The 15,387-nt window shown below is 42.3% G+C and overlaps 1 protein-coding gene across 8 annotated transcripts in view; it reads right to left on the bottom strand.

The window, feature by feature from the left end:
* FHOD3 (formin homology 2 domain containing 3) overlaps window positions 1-15,387 on the bottom strand; it is a 1,176,281-nt gene that overhangs the window by 345,432 nt on the left and 815,462 nt on the right. For all 8 annotated transcript variants that reach the window (XM_069219602.1, XM_069219604.1, XM_069219603.1 and 5 more), the window contains exons 9-10: window positions 13,537-13,680; window positions 11,331-11,560 (exon numbers count right to left, since the gene is read on the bottom strand). In XM_069219602.1, coding sequence (XP_069075703.1) covers window positions 11,331-11,560; window positions 13,537-13,680 — 374 coding nt within the window. The remainder of the gene's footprint in view (window positions 1-11,330; window positions 11,561-13,536; window positions 13,681-15,387) is intronic.

Here is a 15,387-nt window from a genome sequence, read left to right on the forward strand (position 1 = left end):
CATTGCAGCGCCTATGCAGGTTAGCCTAGCATTATCAATGTTTGGCTCCTACAGTTTAAAACATCTAGGTCTCAGTGATCAATACTCTACACAATGTTCATTGCTAATTTTACAATAACTTTACTATTTTCAACAGTGTTCCGCCTCCTCCAAACGATCATAAACTACAAGAGGAGTTGGACCCATTTCTAGGGAAGAAAATGTGTTGCAAATAACAACTTTTCCGTTAGAAGGAATGGGAAACTGCAGAGCTTTCGGTACCCAGTGACAACTTCTGAGTGGTTCTGAGGCTTACCACTGCAGATAAGAGTCTGGATAGGTCTGTGGAGACGCGCTGTCAGTAGGGGGAAGAAATATTGCATCTGGGGTGCAAGTTATGGTGACGGCTTAGGGGTAACTTGATGAACTACGGCGGCTTGTAGTGAGGTCTTCTGGGACATAGTAGCCCTGATCACCCTGCTCCATGCTGCTGCAGTGGTCTCCTTCGGGTAAGAGACAGACGCTGAACGAAAATACTTTAGTGCTGTATGTGTGTGTCTGAGGAAAAACATAAGGGCTTATTTACAAGCCCCTTGCATCACCAGTGTATCTGTTTTTCCCATATAAAAAGGCACAAGGGGCTTGTATATAAGCCCCATAGTGTGGAGGCAAGGGTGGGAAATTAATATTCCCTTATTCGAAAACAAAATATCAGCTAAATTAACTTTAATAAGTTTACACCCGGAATTTATGCACAGGACTTTGTTCTAAATACAAACTCTGTACCTTAGGGTACATACATTTGCACATGAAAGCTGTCCGAAGTGGCTGCAAGAAGACATGTTTCGCTTCTATGAGCTACTGAAAATTCACTTTAAAGTGCTCTGGTTAGAACACAAATTCCCTCAGGTGTAGAGTGCTTCGTATTATTTACTGTTTCAATTTGTGATCTTAGCCACAGAAACACAGGAAACATGGTGGACTGACTAAACAATTTTCAAGGAGCTTCTTAAACTTTACCTTTGTAACAATTATTAATGAAACACCCCTGCAGGTCACACTTTATGTCCGGCATTAGAGTTTTGATGCGCTATGGTGTGACTTTAATTTAGGAGGAGCGGAGTGTTGAACTGCAGGTGTGAGCGTGCTCTGGGATACAATTCAATCTAAATTAAAATGTGACAGGTTATCACCAAGAATCATTACACCACTGGACCACTACCACATGAAAACATGCATTGGCAAAGCCAGTAGGTCTTGCCTCTGTAGGAGCTTTTGGCTTTGTCAATGTCTTTTAGCTATCTTGTACAGCAGTGCAGTTGGGAAGCACTAGTTGGGCCATGCTCCAGTGTAGGGACAAATCAATAACATGACGTAAAGCCGGCCTTCGCTGACCAAGGAGAAGCAAAGACAAGAGAGTGGCGATGAAGCCAACCAATAGTAAGCAATGGGTTAGCTCTAAATCCCCTGCAAATAAATAAAATGTCTCACAAGCGACAGTGCACATGCTGTCTGAGGCAAGACCTAAAGTATAGCATGTGAGGTAGCAGGGAGGGGGGCAAACTGCCAAAGAGGTAATGGTACCAACCAAACATCCCAAAGGATGTAAAACTGTGTCCCCAAAATGTTTAAGGTGAATGCAGGAGAGTATTTAAAGAGTGGGCGGTCAAGTGTCCCACCTGAAGGGGAAACAGCTTCTTTCACGCAGCCTTTACCATGCAGGACCTTTACCACGCCGGTACGTATTTGACCCTCTGCCACATAGTACTTTTTGTACGAATGTAATTGCTTTTTAAAAATAACATACGTTTTATGTTATTTAAAAAAAAACGTAATTTCAGGGATTAGGGATGGGTACAGGTTAAGGCAGTTAAGGGTGATATTTGGGTTTATGGGTGGTTAGACCTAAAGGAAGACAAGGGCCTTTTTGGGGTTTGGGAGTGGGTAGAGGCAACAGGAGGTGGGGATGATTTTGTGGTTTGAGGTGGATAAAGGTAAAGGTAGGTAAGGGTTATTTGAGGGTTATGATGAATAGAAGTAAAGGGAGGTAAGGATGGTTTTATGGTTCAGGGTTAGTACACGTAAAGAGAGGTAAGTGATTTTTGGGTTCAGGGGTAGGGAGATATAAAGGAAGGTAAGGGTGATTTTAGGGTTCAGGGGTGGATAGGGGTGAAGGGAGGTAAGGGTGAATTTAGGGTTTCACGTGGGTAGAGATAAAGGGCAGTAAGAGTGATTTTACAGTTCTGGGTGGGAAGTGGTAAAATGAGGTTAGAGTTCGGGTCTACAGAGGTAAAGAAGGCAAGGTTAATTTCAGGGTTTGAGGTGGGTACAGGTAAATGTAAGTAAGGGTGATCTTTGGGTTCAGTGGGTAGAGGTAATGGGAGGTAAGGGTCATTTTAGCATACAGGCATGGCTAAAGATAAAGGGAGTTAAGGGTGATTTTAGAGTTCGGTGATGGGTAGAGAGAAAAGAAGGTAGGAATGATTTTAGGGTTCAGAGTGGGTAGAGATAAAGGGAGGTAAGGGTATTTTTAGGGATCAGGGTGAATGGAAGTAAAGGGTGTTACATGTGAGTTTAAGTTTCAGGGTGAATGGAGATAAAGGAAGGTAATGGTGATTTTAGGATTCAGGGGTGGATAGAGGTCAAGGGAGGTAAGGGTGCAGTTAGGGGTTTAGAGTGGCTATAGGTAAATGGAGGTAAGTGTGAAATTATTGCATGTTTGATGCTGAATAAAACATCCTTTAAATTATAAAAGAGGTAACCAGCAAATACGTAAGTGTGACACAGCGGTAAACGTTAATTGAGAATAACACATACTCTATGGCAACAGTTTTAAATGAAGAAATATGTTTAGAGCCAAATATCACCAATAAAATGAACAGGTGTCCAAAATGTATGTTTCAGACATGGTGTCATGCAACATAGTTTCATTATTGCTAGTTGTTTGAGTTCAGCTCTTGGAAATACCAGGCTACACAAGACTCAACTCTGATGGTTTCAAGTTGTCTTGAAAGGAAAATAAAAAACAAAAAGTATAACAATCCGAGCATAATCAAAGTGGAAGAACACAAATCAAAAAATCAGTCTATACTTGGTCCATGCACCAATGAAGAAAACAAGCACACTAAGACAATGTGAAGCCCCAGTGAATCTGACACATGCTCACCATTGAAAAAGGAAAATATAAGAGTGACAGTGAAGCAATGTTTTAAGAAACACTTGATCGCGGGAAGGAACAGTGCATGTACTGTCTCAAGCGAGACCGAAAAAGGTTCATAGGGAAAACTGTATCTCGTCCAGAAGGTTAGTGTTCTGTAAGCCTGTCCACAAATACTTTCGTAAATCTGAAGGTGCTGATTTACAAAATCGTGTTTGAGTACAGAAAGGAGTAATGCAGGAGTACTCTTTTATGTACCCTTGCATGACTTTTGTAAATCGTCCCTTAAAACTTCAACTCCATATTTGTAAAAGTGCAAAGAGAGCACAGGCCATTCTAGTTGTACTAATTGTATTTGAATATTCCTATTTTAGATGTTTTGGGGCTAATTCACAAAGGCACGTAAAGAATGCAAAAAAGCACTACAGGAGAACGTTTTATGGACTCCGAAATTCCTTTGCGAATAGATCCGAAAATACCCAGGACTTCTGTCAGGGGATGAAGGAAGATGCAAAATCTAATTATGAAGTCTTCAGAAGGAAAAGAAAAACAAATTCAGTATTTGTTTAGTGGGAGAGAAGCATTAGAACAAACATGTCTTACCTTTATGTAAAAACTAAAAAGTATTACCTTCAAATTAAACCCATTTATTGTCAACGACATTTACTCAAACGATTAAACACTCCAACAGAGAACAAATTATAAATGCCATTGCCCATAACGTATTGCCCTTCACAATTCATTATATACAGTGCAGTGCCCAATTATGTAAAATAATTGGTAACCATTTCGAATAAACATTAAAATCCTCCTGCAATGTGCTGTCCTGTGGAACAAAACTGTCAGCGTGTGAAATTGTTTACATAGCTAATAACTAAAACGTGTAGGTACATATTTAAATTGGGAAAAAATAAGTTACACATCCCAGCATATTTAGCCATTCAGTTTCCGAAAAACAGAATTAGTGCGATGATAATGTTCTGACATGGAGTTAGTGGTATTAAAGTGACGCCTGCTTGTTCATATCTGTGTTTTAAATTATCCCTATTATTTTGTAAAATACCTTATCAAACTGCTTTCAAATAAAAAGAGAATTTAATAATAAATAACAAAAATCAGTCGTTAAACCCATTTTTTAAATATTTCACGTTTCTTACATGGATGTAATGCCAATGACTACAAGGTAGGGTTCTTGTTTTCTGGAAACAGAGACAGCATTGTCTGCAGCACTGATCCTATTGGAACATGGTCAAGACTTATTTGAATATGGCTGGGTCCAAATTGAGGTTGTATGTGGGCAAAAGAACAATTGGTTGGAGTACAACCCTGAACGACTGAAGTGGTTAGATAAATTGCAAACATTCCTCCCATCATATTTTAAGTGTCGGATTTCTGCTCTAAGTGGCAAGGAAATGCTCAGATGTGGGTCACCTGCTCACTGTACCTCTGGAACCAAGCCACACCCTACTGAAAAGCCCCAGTTTTTGTGTGTCTGAAGACCACACTAACTTTACCAGTGGCATACTTGGAAAAACTGCATGCCCATAAAGAGGTAGGATTTTTCAAGTTCTAAAACAGCTCATTAGACTAATGACAACATCGCTGGAAATGACTTCACACAACCTTTAACTGTAGGATAACATCACTCAAAACCACATTACATGCCTTGGAATATGGATCTGAGAGTTGTAACCCAGATGGTTTCCCAAAGTCTATCTCTCACTTTTCACCTCTCACTTGCTACTCCCATTCTCTATCATCTTACCTTTGTCCTTATAACTTTCCTTCCCTTCCGTGGCTCTTCTCTCTTCTTCAAGACCATTCTCATCTTCCCCGCTGATCTTGTACTTCCTCTTCCTCTCCACCTTCATGTTCTCTCCACAGCCTGCCAGTTCTGCCCACTGCTCCCGAGGGGGCCTGACTCGCTCCCTTTCTCCTTTTTTGTCTCTCTCTCACTCCTACTCTTTCTTATTCCTTATCCACTAGTCCTTCAATCCTATTTTTTTTCTCTACCTTCCTTAGTAATTCTGTCTCTTTTCCTGTCACCTCTCCTCTCCCCTTTCTTCTATTCTCTTCTGCCCCTTCTTTATTCCTTCCTTTCCACAGCCACGTCATCACTATATTTAGCCCTGAAGGTGTCTTTCACTCTTTTCCTTTAACTTACTCACTCCTGCCTCACTCTTTCACACCTTCTCTCTTATCTTCCATATTCCACTCCCCTCCATTCACTTATTTCTTTACTTCCTTCCTACGGCCGTTCACTGTTGATCCGATACAGGATGTTCCACTGAACATCTGCCCTCCGCTTGCCAACAAAGCAACAGCAAGTACCCCAACTGTCTCTTGGTGTTAGGGGGGGTGTGGATAGTACCCTAATTTCATTCCTCTAGGTGCCCTTTCCTCCACCACAATCGACACCCACGTGAGGAGCTGGGATCCTGCGTAGAAAAGGCACTGCCACTTGTCGTAGGGCTGGCCTAGGACTATAACATAAGCAGCAGTCAGGCAGTCAGAGCCTCTTGTTTTTGCTTTGCATGTAGCTGAACTTCCAGAAGCCGAAAACAACATGGTTGCCTTAAGTAAAGTTCTTAAGTTTCCCAGGTTCACTTGTGAGTAGCTCAGACAGTCCATGTTTCTTTGCATTCTGGGACTAGTAGTTTAAAATGGACTACAAATCCCAGAATGCAAAGCAAAAAAAACCTGGGCTGGCTGAGTTACCATGGATGGATTTGTGAGACTGTTATATTCTATTATATTCATCAACATTTTTGTGACAGCGACATAATCACATCACTAATTTAAAACTTCGCTCAGCCAAATGCCTCCTGGTGGGGCCTGATCTCTAACACTGCACACAGGTGGTATTCTTCTAACTTCCTTCTAAATACAGGGTATGCTTTGTCTTTTGGATGAGGAACAATGGGCCAGGGACTCTAGATAACAGTGAATGGCAAGGTTTCTTGTACAAGTGCCAGCCCAGTAGGCTGAACTAGCTATGTGAACTAGCTCATACAAATGTATGAGGGATCAACGCATGCGGGAACCATGCATGCCTTAACTACACAGTTGGAACAATGACCGTGTTGTTTCCACACATGCCTTTACCATGCATGCCTTTCCAATGACTAGTAAAGGCAGGTGTGGGAACGGCATGCGTGGTACTATCATGCCACCCCCCAAAAGCCCTAAGGCCTAAAAATACCTCACCCTAATCCGTAAACTACTCCGAGTGAGAATGCAATGGGCTCCAGTGCAAGCAAGGAAACCTGACCCCCTTCCTCGACCACTATTTGGCCAGAAAAATATAGCTGTAGTCAGGGTTGAGTGGACCCTTTGGTCCTCTGGGCCTCTGCACCGCTGATAGCTATGTTCCTGGGTGCTCCAGTGTGATGATTAATCACAGTAAAGCAGGAAATAGGAGCACAGTCTACGTTGTTGGCCAGGGACCTTTTACCTCAGACAAGTCCAACGTAGGTCCATAAGGGCCAGATCTATGTCAGGTTTCAGGATAAAACCATGCCATGGAAATAAGTTGTCTTTAAATTCACTCTTTCTGGGTTTATGTTACATGGATATCGTGGAAACCTGGAATGGATCACCCATTCCAGACCTAGATCGAATACCACTGCTATAGTTACAGCGTAACGTTTGAAGGAGGAACGCTTTGGATAAAAGAGGAGTAAAGACAGCAACAGCAATCGTTTTACCTTCTTTAGTGTTGCAAACGTGGCAGCTGAATAAAAAGAGTGGTGTTCCGAGAAATCCAGGCGCACAGCTGTTCCAACTGATAAGCATGTTTGTTTGAAATCCCCCCCCAATGGAATGCCCCGCTGAGAGTGTCACCAGGCTTAATTTGTTTTTTGTTTTAAAAAAATTTCAGCTCACGACAATCAACGGGACCTGATGACACCACCTCTCCCTTCCCTCCCACCCCCATGAAAGGTGGGCCTCTGCAACAGCACCCGTGACGCTGAAATCTAGCTTGCTTTCAGCACATTCACTTATGCAGATTATTTTTACAGGCTCAGTTGCATTTTGTGACTGGGCGCAAAATGTCCAGTCAGATCTTTCAGTTCACCACCTAGGAAGGGGCAATCAGAACTCTCACGTTTCCAGGTGACTACCTGATTCAGTCGAAGGGTTTGCTCTCCATCTTAGAATTTATAGTTTTCGCTTTTAAATATTTTTAAAAAGAAGTGCAACTTCAAAGAATGCAAGAAAACCTTATAACTGCATGAGCTACTCAAGAATAGACCTGAGCATCTACAAAGCCATGGTACAGAGAATGCGAGAAAGATTGAGTCTAGAAACTTTGAAAGGCCACTCACAGTATGGCCACTTAATATTAGAGTATCTCCCATGCCATAAACAGTTCCACCAACATTCCCTGTGTTTGTATTTTTATTTGTCACAATATTTACTTCCTCAATATGTGCTTATTTCCTGAGCATCTCACACAAACGCGTGGTGAAGACGTAACTTCATGTGGCATATCGAAACTTAGCAGTAAAAGATATGAAAACATTTGTTTTGGGATGGAATGTGTGGGTGAGGTATTACTTCGCAATTACAGCAGCAACATAGACCATTATGTTTTTCAGGCTATAATATACTGTTTGCAAGAGACACACACTCTTAGGGTAGCCTCTGAATTCTGAGAGTTGATATATGAGGCATCTTCAGAACAACTTCAGGGTGGTGGCAGCTGTTAGGATGTAGTGGAACGCTCCAGTGCCCGAATGGAAACTGACCTAGATGACCTGAATCTTGAGGAGACGTAGTTGCTGTAGATGTGGTGAGGTGATGCTGAATTGTGATTGAAGGTAGCAATTATGGATGGAGACGGGCTGTCCAGGCCAACTTACATAGGAGACAGTCCATAAAAACAGTTGTGCACTAGAAAAAAGAACGTAATGATGGCCCGTCGTACATAATGAGGCCAGTGTGCTTGTATTCCTTTGAGTGAGGTTGATCTGAGGTGTCTAAACAGTGGAAAGGGGTTGGGAGCACGAGTGAGGATGTTGGAGGAGGCTACACACAATGAACCGATGAGGGTTTTGGCAGAGTGGAAACTGAGCAGAGGTTTGGTGGGTTTTGCAAGTGTTGAGTAGATGGTGGTGTTCAGAGGTAGTTGTCAAGGCCAGCAACGTGGAAAAGCCCAAAATTACCAGCATAAGAATATTTGAACCCTCTAGACCACTGGTGAATGGAATGTTAGTTCTTGTTGAAAGGAGATTGGAGGCTGAAAGTGTAAGCATTGGCCAGCATTATGTTATCCAACGGTATGAGCATCATTAGCACAAAGGAGGTAAAAGAAACTAAAAGACATGATGATGCTGACAAGAAAGGTTGTTTATAGGGTGAAGGTCACAATATTTTCGAACACACTTACACTGAATTAAGCATGGAGCAAAACAACTCCAAGATGCAGTGTGTGATGATATATCAAGGCAGGAGGACAGCCACAGCAACACAGCAACAGAAACTGCAAAGACATCACTGTCAGGAGGTTGTCTTGAATGCCAGTGTCACTGGCAGCAGACAGAATGACGGTGGTGGAGGAGCGCTCAAGGTGTTGGCAGAGCTTGTGAGCTACAGGCATGAGAGACAGCAAACTTTGTGAACTGCATTGAGGGAAAGTTCCTATTACTCAGTGCTTCCACAGGTACTTTATATACTAGTTCATCATGATCATCAAATATCCTACTTGGAGATTTCACCAAGTTTAACCTGGTGTCATGTTAGGGGTGGAGGGAACACTGGCAGCGCGTTTTACACTGCAGAGCTGTATCCCTGATTGAGACAGTAACTCCACTAGCCAGCAAAATCAATATAGATGCCAACCTCAAAGACTGAGTCAAATATTGAGCGCCCCTCCACTCTGAGTCAGATAGAAAAAACAAGACCCTTTCGTTAGTGGCCTGCACAGGGTTGAATTTATTTCACATAAAAAAAAATCACAGCAAAACCTGACCAGTATCTACTGCAGAGCAATTACCTCAGAGTAATTTCAATTACATCAGAGTTAAAGCAATTCTACACCACAAAAGGCTGCACCGAGCCTTTTGTGGAAGGATCCTGGGCAACTGCTCAACTGAACCCAAGTCTCCAAGTAATCCGGTTAACTCCTGTCAGGGACAGTACAGTCCCTGGCATTGGATGCAGAGGTGGAAGCCCCTCAGCCCACTGAGTCTGTTATCTATTTCACAACATTTCTGGAGAAAAACTTGGAAGGAAATTTGCCAAGGCTATACCTGAGTGTTTGCCAACAGTAAGTAATTGCACAGATCGATGGTGAGTTCCCTCTTTCCTCTTCTCTGCTCCAGTTCGCTTACTCATACTGACAGGATTCAACTTGCTGAAATGGGATGGATTTCTACAGACAATCATGCAACTGACAGGCCATAAGCAGACACAGGAGAATGGAAACACTCTACCATGGAAAGGATTGACTCTCACCTAGAGAGTTACTTTAAACATTTTGTAAACGGATATACTTTATATGTAGGCTGGACTATGACACCAGCAAAGATGTGGGAAAACTACTGCCTTTCACTTTTAAAGAAAACCTTGCAAAACATTGTGCTTGTGCTTAAACATTCTCTAAAACCTCATTCCTCAGGCTCTTCTCCTTTTCAGCAATTCAGACACCCCTTGTCTTTCCTTTGCTATGCACCTCAATTGCGATGCAGCTTCAGTCTGTACAGCGGTCGAAGTACATTAAAATAAGTATGGGAACTGTGATGCTGCATCCAATTGGGAAGAGGTCAGTGTGCTGGATGTGTATGTTGTTTCGTGCAAGTTTGCCTTTAATATTTTGCCTACCAAGATTTTGCCTAAGACTTGTTGTTTGGCAGCCATTTGAAGAAGGTGTGCTGGAAGCCAGTGCAGCATCAAACATCTACTTCTAGTGCTTGACAAATTGACCATTCTCAAGGCCGTGCTAATCCTGTGTCAATGTTATGACAGCAGAGTTTTGTTCCACTGACTCCCTATTGTTTCAAATTGTAACCCAAATCGTCTGCACCTGCAACAGATGACTGGATGGATTTTCATTTCAAGAATGTTGCCATTGTTGTACGCTATGCTAGTGACTTCCGTTTTGGAGTGGACCTACTACCAAGAGAGCAAGCTCATCGCCAGATATTTTCTCATGTGTCACACAATATGCGACCTCATCCATGGATGATGCAGTTTCTATTTTGCTAGCTCTTACTGAATCCCTCATGTCTTTCATCTCTATCACGCCTCTATCTAATCACGTTCCTTCTCCATTAGTTGACCTCTTAAACAGCACGCATTATTCTTGGTAACAGAAACCTGCATGTGTGATCCTCTGTCTGCTCGTTCTGTCATTAGCAAATTGAGCTTTGCCCCAGTACCCTGGCAAACAATATTCATTACACCTGGTAGGTCTCTCGGGATCGGGGCTGGGCCCTGCTGGATCTGACTCTGTCTATGCCATGCTTGAGCATGACGACACCGCTCCAAACTGCTTACTTGCTGCACAGTTGGAAGTTGTCATTAGGAAATCTCTCTTAAAATGGCTGTAGAAAGTTTGGAATGTGCAAACAGTTCTGAGAGCCAACTGAATATCCTAGAACACCCCCTGTCACATATACTAGGACCAGGGCTTCTTTATTAGTGTGTCAAAGATTCATACATTTCTGTTTTTCTATAGAGCGTCTTCATTCCTAATAGAATTTTGCACCCACACTTTATGGATAATTCCCAACGGGGGAAGGCCAGTAAAAGATCAAATTCAAATTTCAGTTCTGTGATGTGGAGGAATTTTAGTTTCAAGCAAGATTTACAGGCCGCAGGAGCAAATATTGCGTAGGAAAGAAGCAAGCCATCCAATAGAAATGATATGGGATCATTTTGTAAGTCATAGGCTTTTTTCCTAAGCTGTGTTGTGGGAACAGTATCATAAAGGATTTTTCACAAACAAAGACACTGCAAGACCTCAGTACTGAAGAAACAATAATTTACAAAAATAACCATGTCCTTCACTGTTATCTAAATATGCATGCCACTAAAATCAGTTACATGCCACATAAGTGTCCTGCCTTGCAACAGTAAACCAAAAGAATAACAATTGTATTAAACAACAATAATTATTTGTCACCTTGTCCTGCATACATGACTGGCTGACCAAGCACGGCGATTCATTGACTGAGGGTCAAGCACTTACTTTTCACTCAGGTCTTCAATGCGCTGCCCACTGAAGCTGGAACTAGAAAGGCTGCAGGGACTAGCTGGGGCAGATAAAGTGCTTTTAACAGTCTGGACTGAATGCCTTCGACTCCTGCGGCGCTCCAGGCCCCGCCTCTCGGTGGAACCGAGACTGGCTCTCCTCCTGTCCTTGCGTCCATTGGGTGGGGGGTCAACGTTGTCATCTCCATCCTCATGCCTCAGCGTCATCTGTAAAGTAGGGCAGGGAAAACATAGACAGACATGTTAGGATTTCAAAGGACCAGTTGCTAGTGTTACCCTTCATTGCATGCTCTTTTATACGAGTATCGATCTTTTCTGAAAGAAATCTGATCATTTTTTTAGTATTAATTGAACTGTTCTCCAGTAAAAAGCTAATTTGTACAAAGGTAAAGGGAAAAGGAAAAACTTTTTAAAAGTCTTCCATTTGCTTTTGTTACAAGTGTATAGTTGTGCATTGTGATATTTATTTTGCAACACTGTTCTGATTTTGACTGTAGTGTCTAGAGGTGCTGCTGAAAGGTCCATAATGATTAATGAATACTTATATAAATGGAAGTTTGATCCTTACCTCTAAAACTATCGCCAGCTGCCTCAAATATCCAATTATTTTGAGATCTCACCACCTAAGGATTACCTAATCAAGTAGTAAACTCTCTAATGATGAACCATTTATCAGAACTGTGACCTGAGCTTCTTTTGGCTGCATAGCATTGTATTCTTTATCAGTATGCAGACCCTGTTACAATATTTAGATTTGTTAGTGGGTCTGCTGTATCTTCTTGTTATGCTGATATGTGGAATATTTGCATGTTGAGATCAAGGCAACATGTACAGACTTTTTTAGCAAAAACTTTGGATGAGATTTAGCAACACTGTTGGAAAATAATCAAAAGTGATGCAAGCTGATGCAAAGTGTTGATTTGGGATTTACATTCCAGTGCAAATGTAATGGAATGTTGCTTAAAAGAAACACAAAGTAATGCTATGTGCCAAATCGTGTATAGGGGCATCCCATTGCTGATGCATGACCTTGTTCCCCACCACCCACCCATGATTTCTGATGTTAATCCCTATCTACTAATGTTTGTAGACATGGTTTTGTGTCAAAATAATATACCTTCTTGAGGCAAGTGAAAAGAAAGGGAAATGTTTTTTTCTTCAACCTTTTTTAACTTTGCATGTGTTCTGTACTGTGGAGCAAACAAGCAAAGTGGAAAAAGTTGGAATGCAAGCCTAAGCATAGTATTTTGTACTCGAGTATTACCTTTTTGTACAAAACCTGCGCTAGGCTTCGGCTGACACCTTTGCACTGCTGTGCAAAGGTTTGTGTGGGACACTAGGCAGGTAGAAATAAGTGAGTCCTCAGAAAGGTAGCAAGAAGGCCATATCGTAGTAGATATGGCGCTGTCTTGCTCTTGCGCAGTCATTCAACCTAGTACAGCATTGAGTGTTGCTGCGTGAGACATTAATACATTTGAAACTGAGCAAAGTGCACAACACTCGTTTTCTGAACAGCTATAAATAATTTGCACTTTGTCCAATGGATGTAAAATAGTGCGCATTTAGTGCCAGTTTGGAGAACTACAAAGAGACAGCGGTACAACAACAAAAAGGCCCCGTACCCCTGCAGAATGTTGCGAGTGGACCCTCACTTCCTGGTATGTCAAATATGACACAAAAAGGGCCTTCTGCTGAGTGGCCTGCTTGAAGTGGTAGGTGCCCCCGTTTTGCAGGAGCCTATCAGGGTCCTGGAGACATAATCCAATTTGAGCAGGAAACACCTGAAAGAGCAACTTGGTCAGCAGCCAGTTCTCCAGCAAGCGGCATTCGTGGAATAGTTATGAGGTCACTTCGTCTCGCCTTCCACTCCAAAGTGCTTTGGCCCATGTAGACATCTTTGCAACCCTATGGGAAAGAGCTGCAGTTGCAGACAGATTGTAAGCATAGTTCGCTTTCCGTAGAGGGTTGGATCACCTGACCTAAAGATGCGTTTGCAGGACTGTTTGCGAAGACATGTGGGTCGCACACAGGAGAAATTCTTTTGCTACCATATGTTTTTCGTTTAAAATAAAATAAAGTAGATAACCAAGTCCTAACCCTGGTTTCATATTTTATTTTCCTGAGCTGACTTTGATGTTTGGGTGCGAGCTGCAAGATGCATAAAACAGGGCATGTTATGTTACCTCATAAATGTTAAATTGTTCAACTAGATCCAAATCTGTTCCTTTCTTGTTCAGGTGCCTCTGTGAAACCGCTTCAATGCCGAGCTCTTCCAGACAGTCCAGCACGTCGTAGAAAGAGTCCTGATCCGGCAGCCCCGACAGCGTCTGAGAGTTGAAGAGGACACATAGATAAGTTTCAAGCAATAGCAATAGAATTTTTTTTACAAATGAAAAACCACAGCTACCTCTCAAAGTTGGATGGCACCCAAAATGGGAAATAGAATACATTTCATTTAGAGGTGTACACCGCAGGTTGATTTCAGTGAAATATGATCGAGAAACTTCTTTCGACCAATTGTTGAATTTAATTTACAGAGTAGGTCAGGTAAAAACGGGCCGAAGTTTTCTGTGCCGTTTATTTATCTATAATTGGGTTAAATGTCCTTCTGGAATAGTCCCACTGTGCCGTCTCGTCTCCACTTAGTGAGTTTTTAACTCACTTGGGACCGCATTACAAATGGGCCAGTATTCACGGTTTGGTCAAAAACGTGTATTTTCAGCAGAAACGGGATTATAATTGGCCTGATATTTTTGGACACTCATTGACTGCCTCAAGCAAGTGGAGAAAGCAGGCTTTAATTTCGGAAAAAACATGAAAATCGGCGCAGTTTACTCCAGATGTTAAAATTTGGAATGAGTCAGTAACTTTGCATTAACAACACACAGTAATGGTAATACTGGACTTGATATTACCATACCATTGTTATCAGGTCACTTGTAAAGTCGCATCTTGTGATCCTCAGGGAAAGTGTATCATAATCCCTTGAGAGATGCTCCTTGTTTTTGATAACTATAACTTGCCCACACCACAGAAGAACTGATGCATCTTCTCCATAAGAGGTGGGAAGATCATGACAAGCGTGCCCTTGGACCACGCTGGGTGCAGCGTAACAGCTGCTGGCAGTGATTAATAGTTCTAGGATACATGTCTTTCTCCCCTTGACTCCTGGTCCAAGTGCTAAGTATCTATATATGTCACCCTTACACATGGCCCATCACTTCCCTAAGTATGTGTGCATGTTGGAGTGTGCTTGGTGTATCCATAAGATCCTGAAGACCCGGAGAGTCTCACTCGAAGGAGACTCAAAATTATGGTTTCCAACTTCTAAGACTGAGCCTCCATCATGTCCTTGTTTGGAGCTGCCCCTGTTCCTAATGTTTTGTAGACCGTGTTTCCCTCTCAAGTTGTTTATTCTACTCTGGGTTTTGTAGTTCAAATGTACAAATCTAGTGACAAGGCAGAGAAATCACTGTTGTCTCTAGTAAGGGTTGGTTTAGGAACTGGGTTTAGGAAGATTGCCAATGTCCTACTCAGTGACACCGTGTGTTGTAAAAGCCCCAACTGCTTGTGCCACCATTCCTGTGCTCAGAAACAGCAAGCTCTTGACCTTTGCAGAAATCTCTGTAAATAGATGTACAGAAAAACAAGCATAGGCAAAGCCAATAGGTCTCGCCAATGCAAGAGCTATTGGCTTTGCCAATGTGTTCTAGCCAAGCTGTACACCAGCATGGCTGCTGTTCAACATGGTTACATGTTAGTGGCGTAGAGGAGAGTGGTGTTGAGTGTCGCAGAGTGGAATCGCGAAGACAGGAGTAGAGTGTTATACCGTGGAAGGGCAGAGAGTGCTGTATTTTGGAGTGGAATAGTGTAGAGTTGTATAGAGTGGCATTTACTGGAGTGGCGTAGAGTGGACTGGTGTAGAGTGCATTGGTGTAGAGTGTTGCAGAATACAGTGGCGTAGAGTGCAGTGACACTGAGTGCAGTGCCATTGAATTCAGCAGCACACAATGCAGCATCGTAGAATGTAATGG

Source organism: Pleurodeles waltl, chromosome 2_2, assembly GCF_031143425.1.
Source record: "Pleurodeles waltl isolate 20211129_DDA chromosome 2_2, aPleWal1.hap1.20221129, whole genome shotgun sequence".
In the NCBI taxonomy this organism is placed as follows: domain Eukaryota; kingdom Metazoa; phylum Chordata; class Amphibia; order Caudata; family Salamandridae; genus Pleurodeles; species Pleurodeles waltl.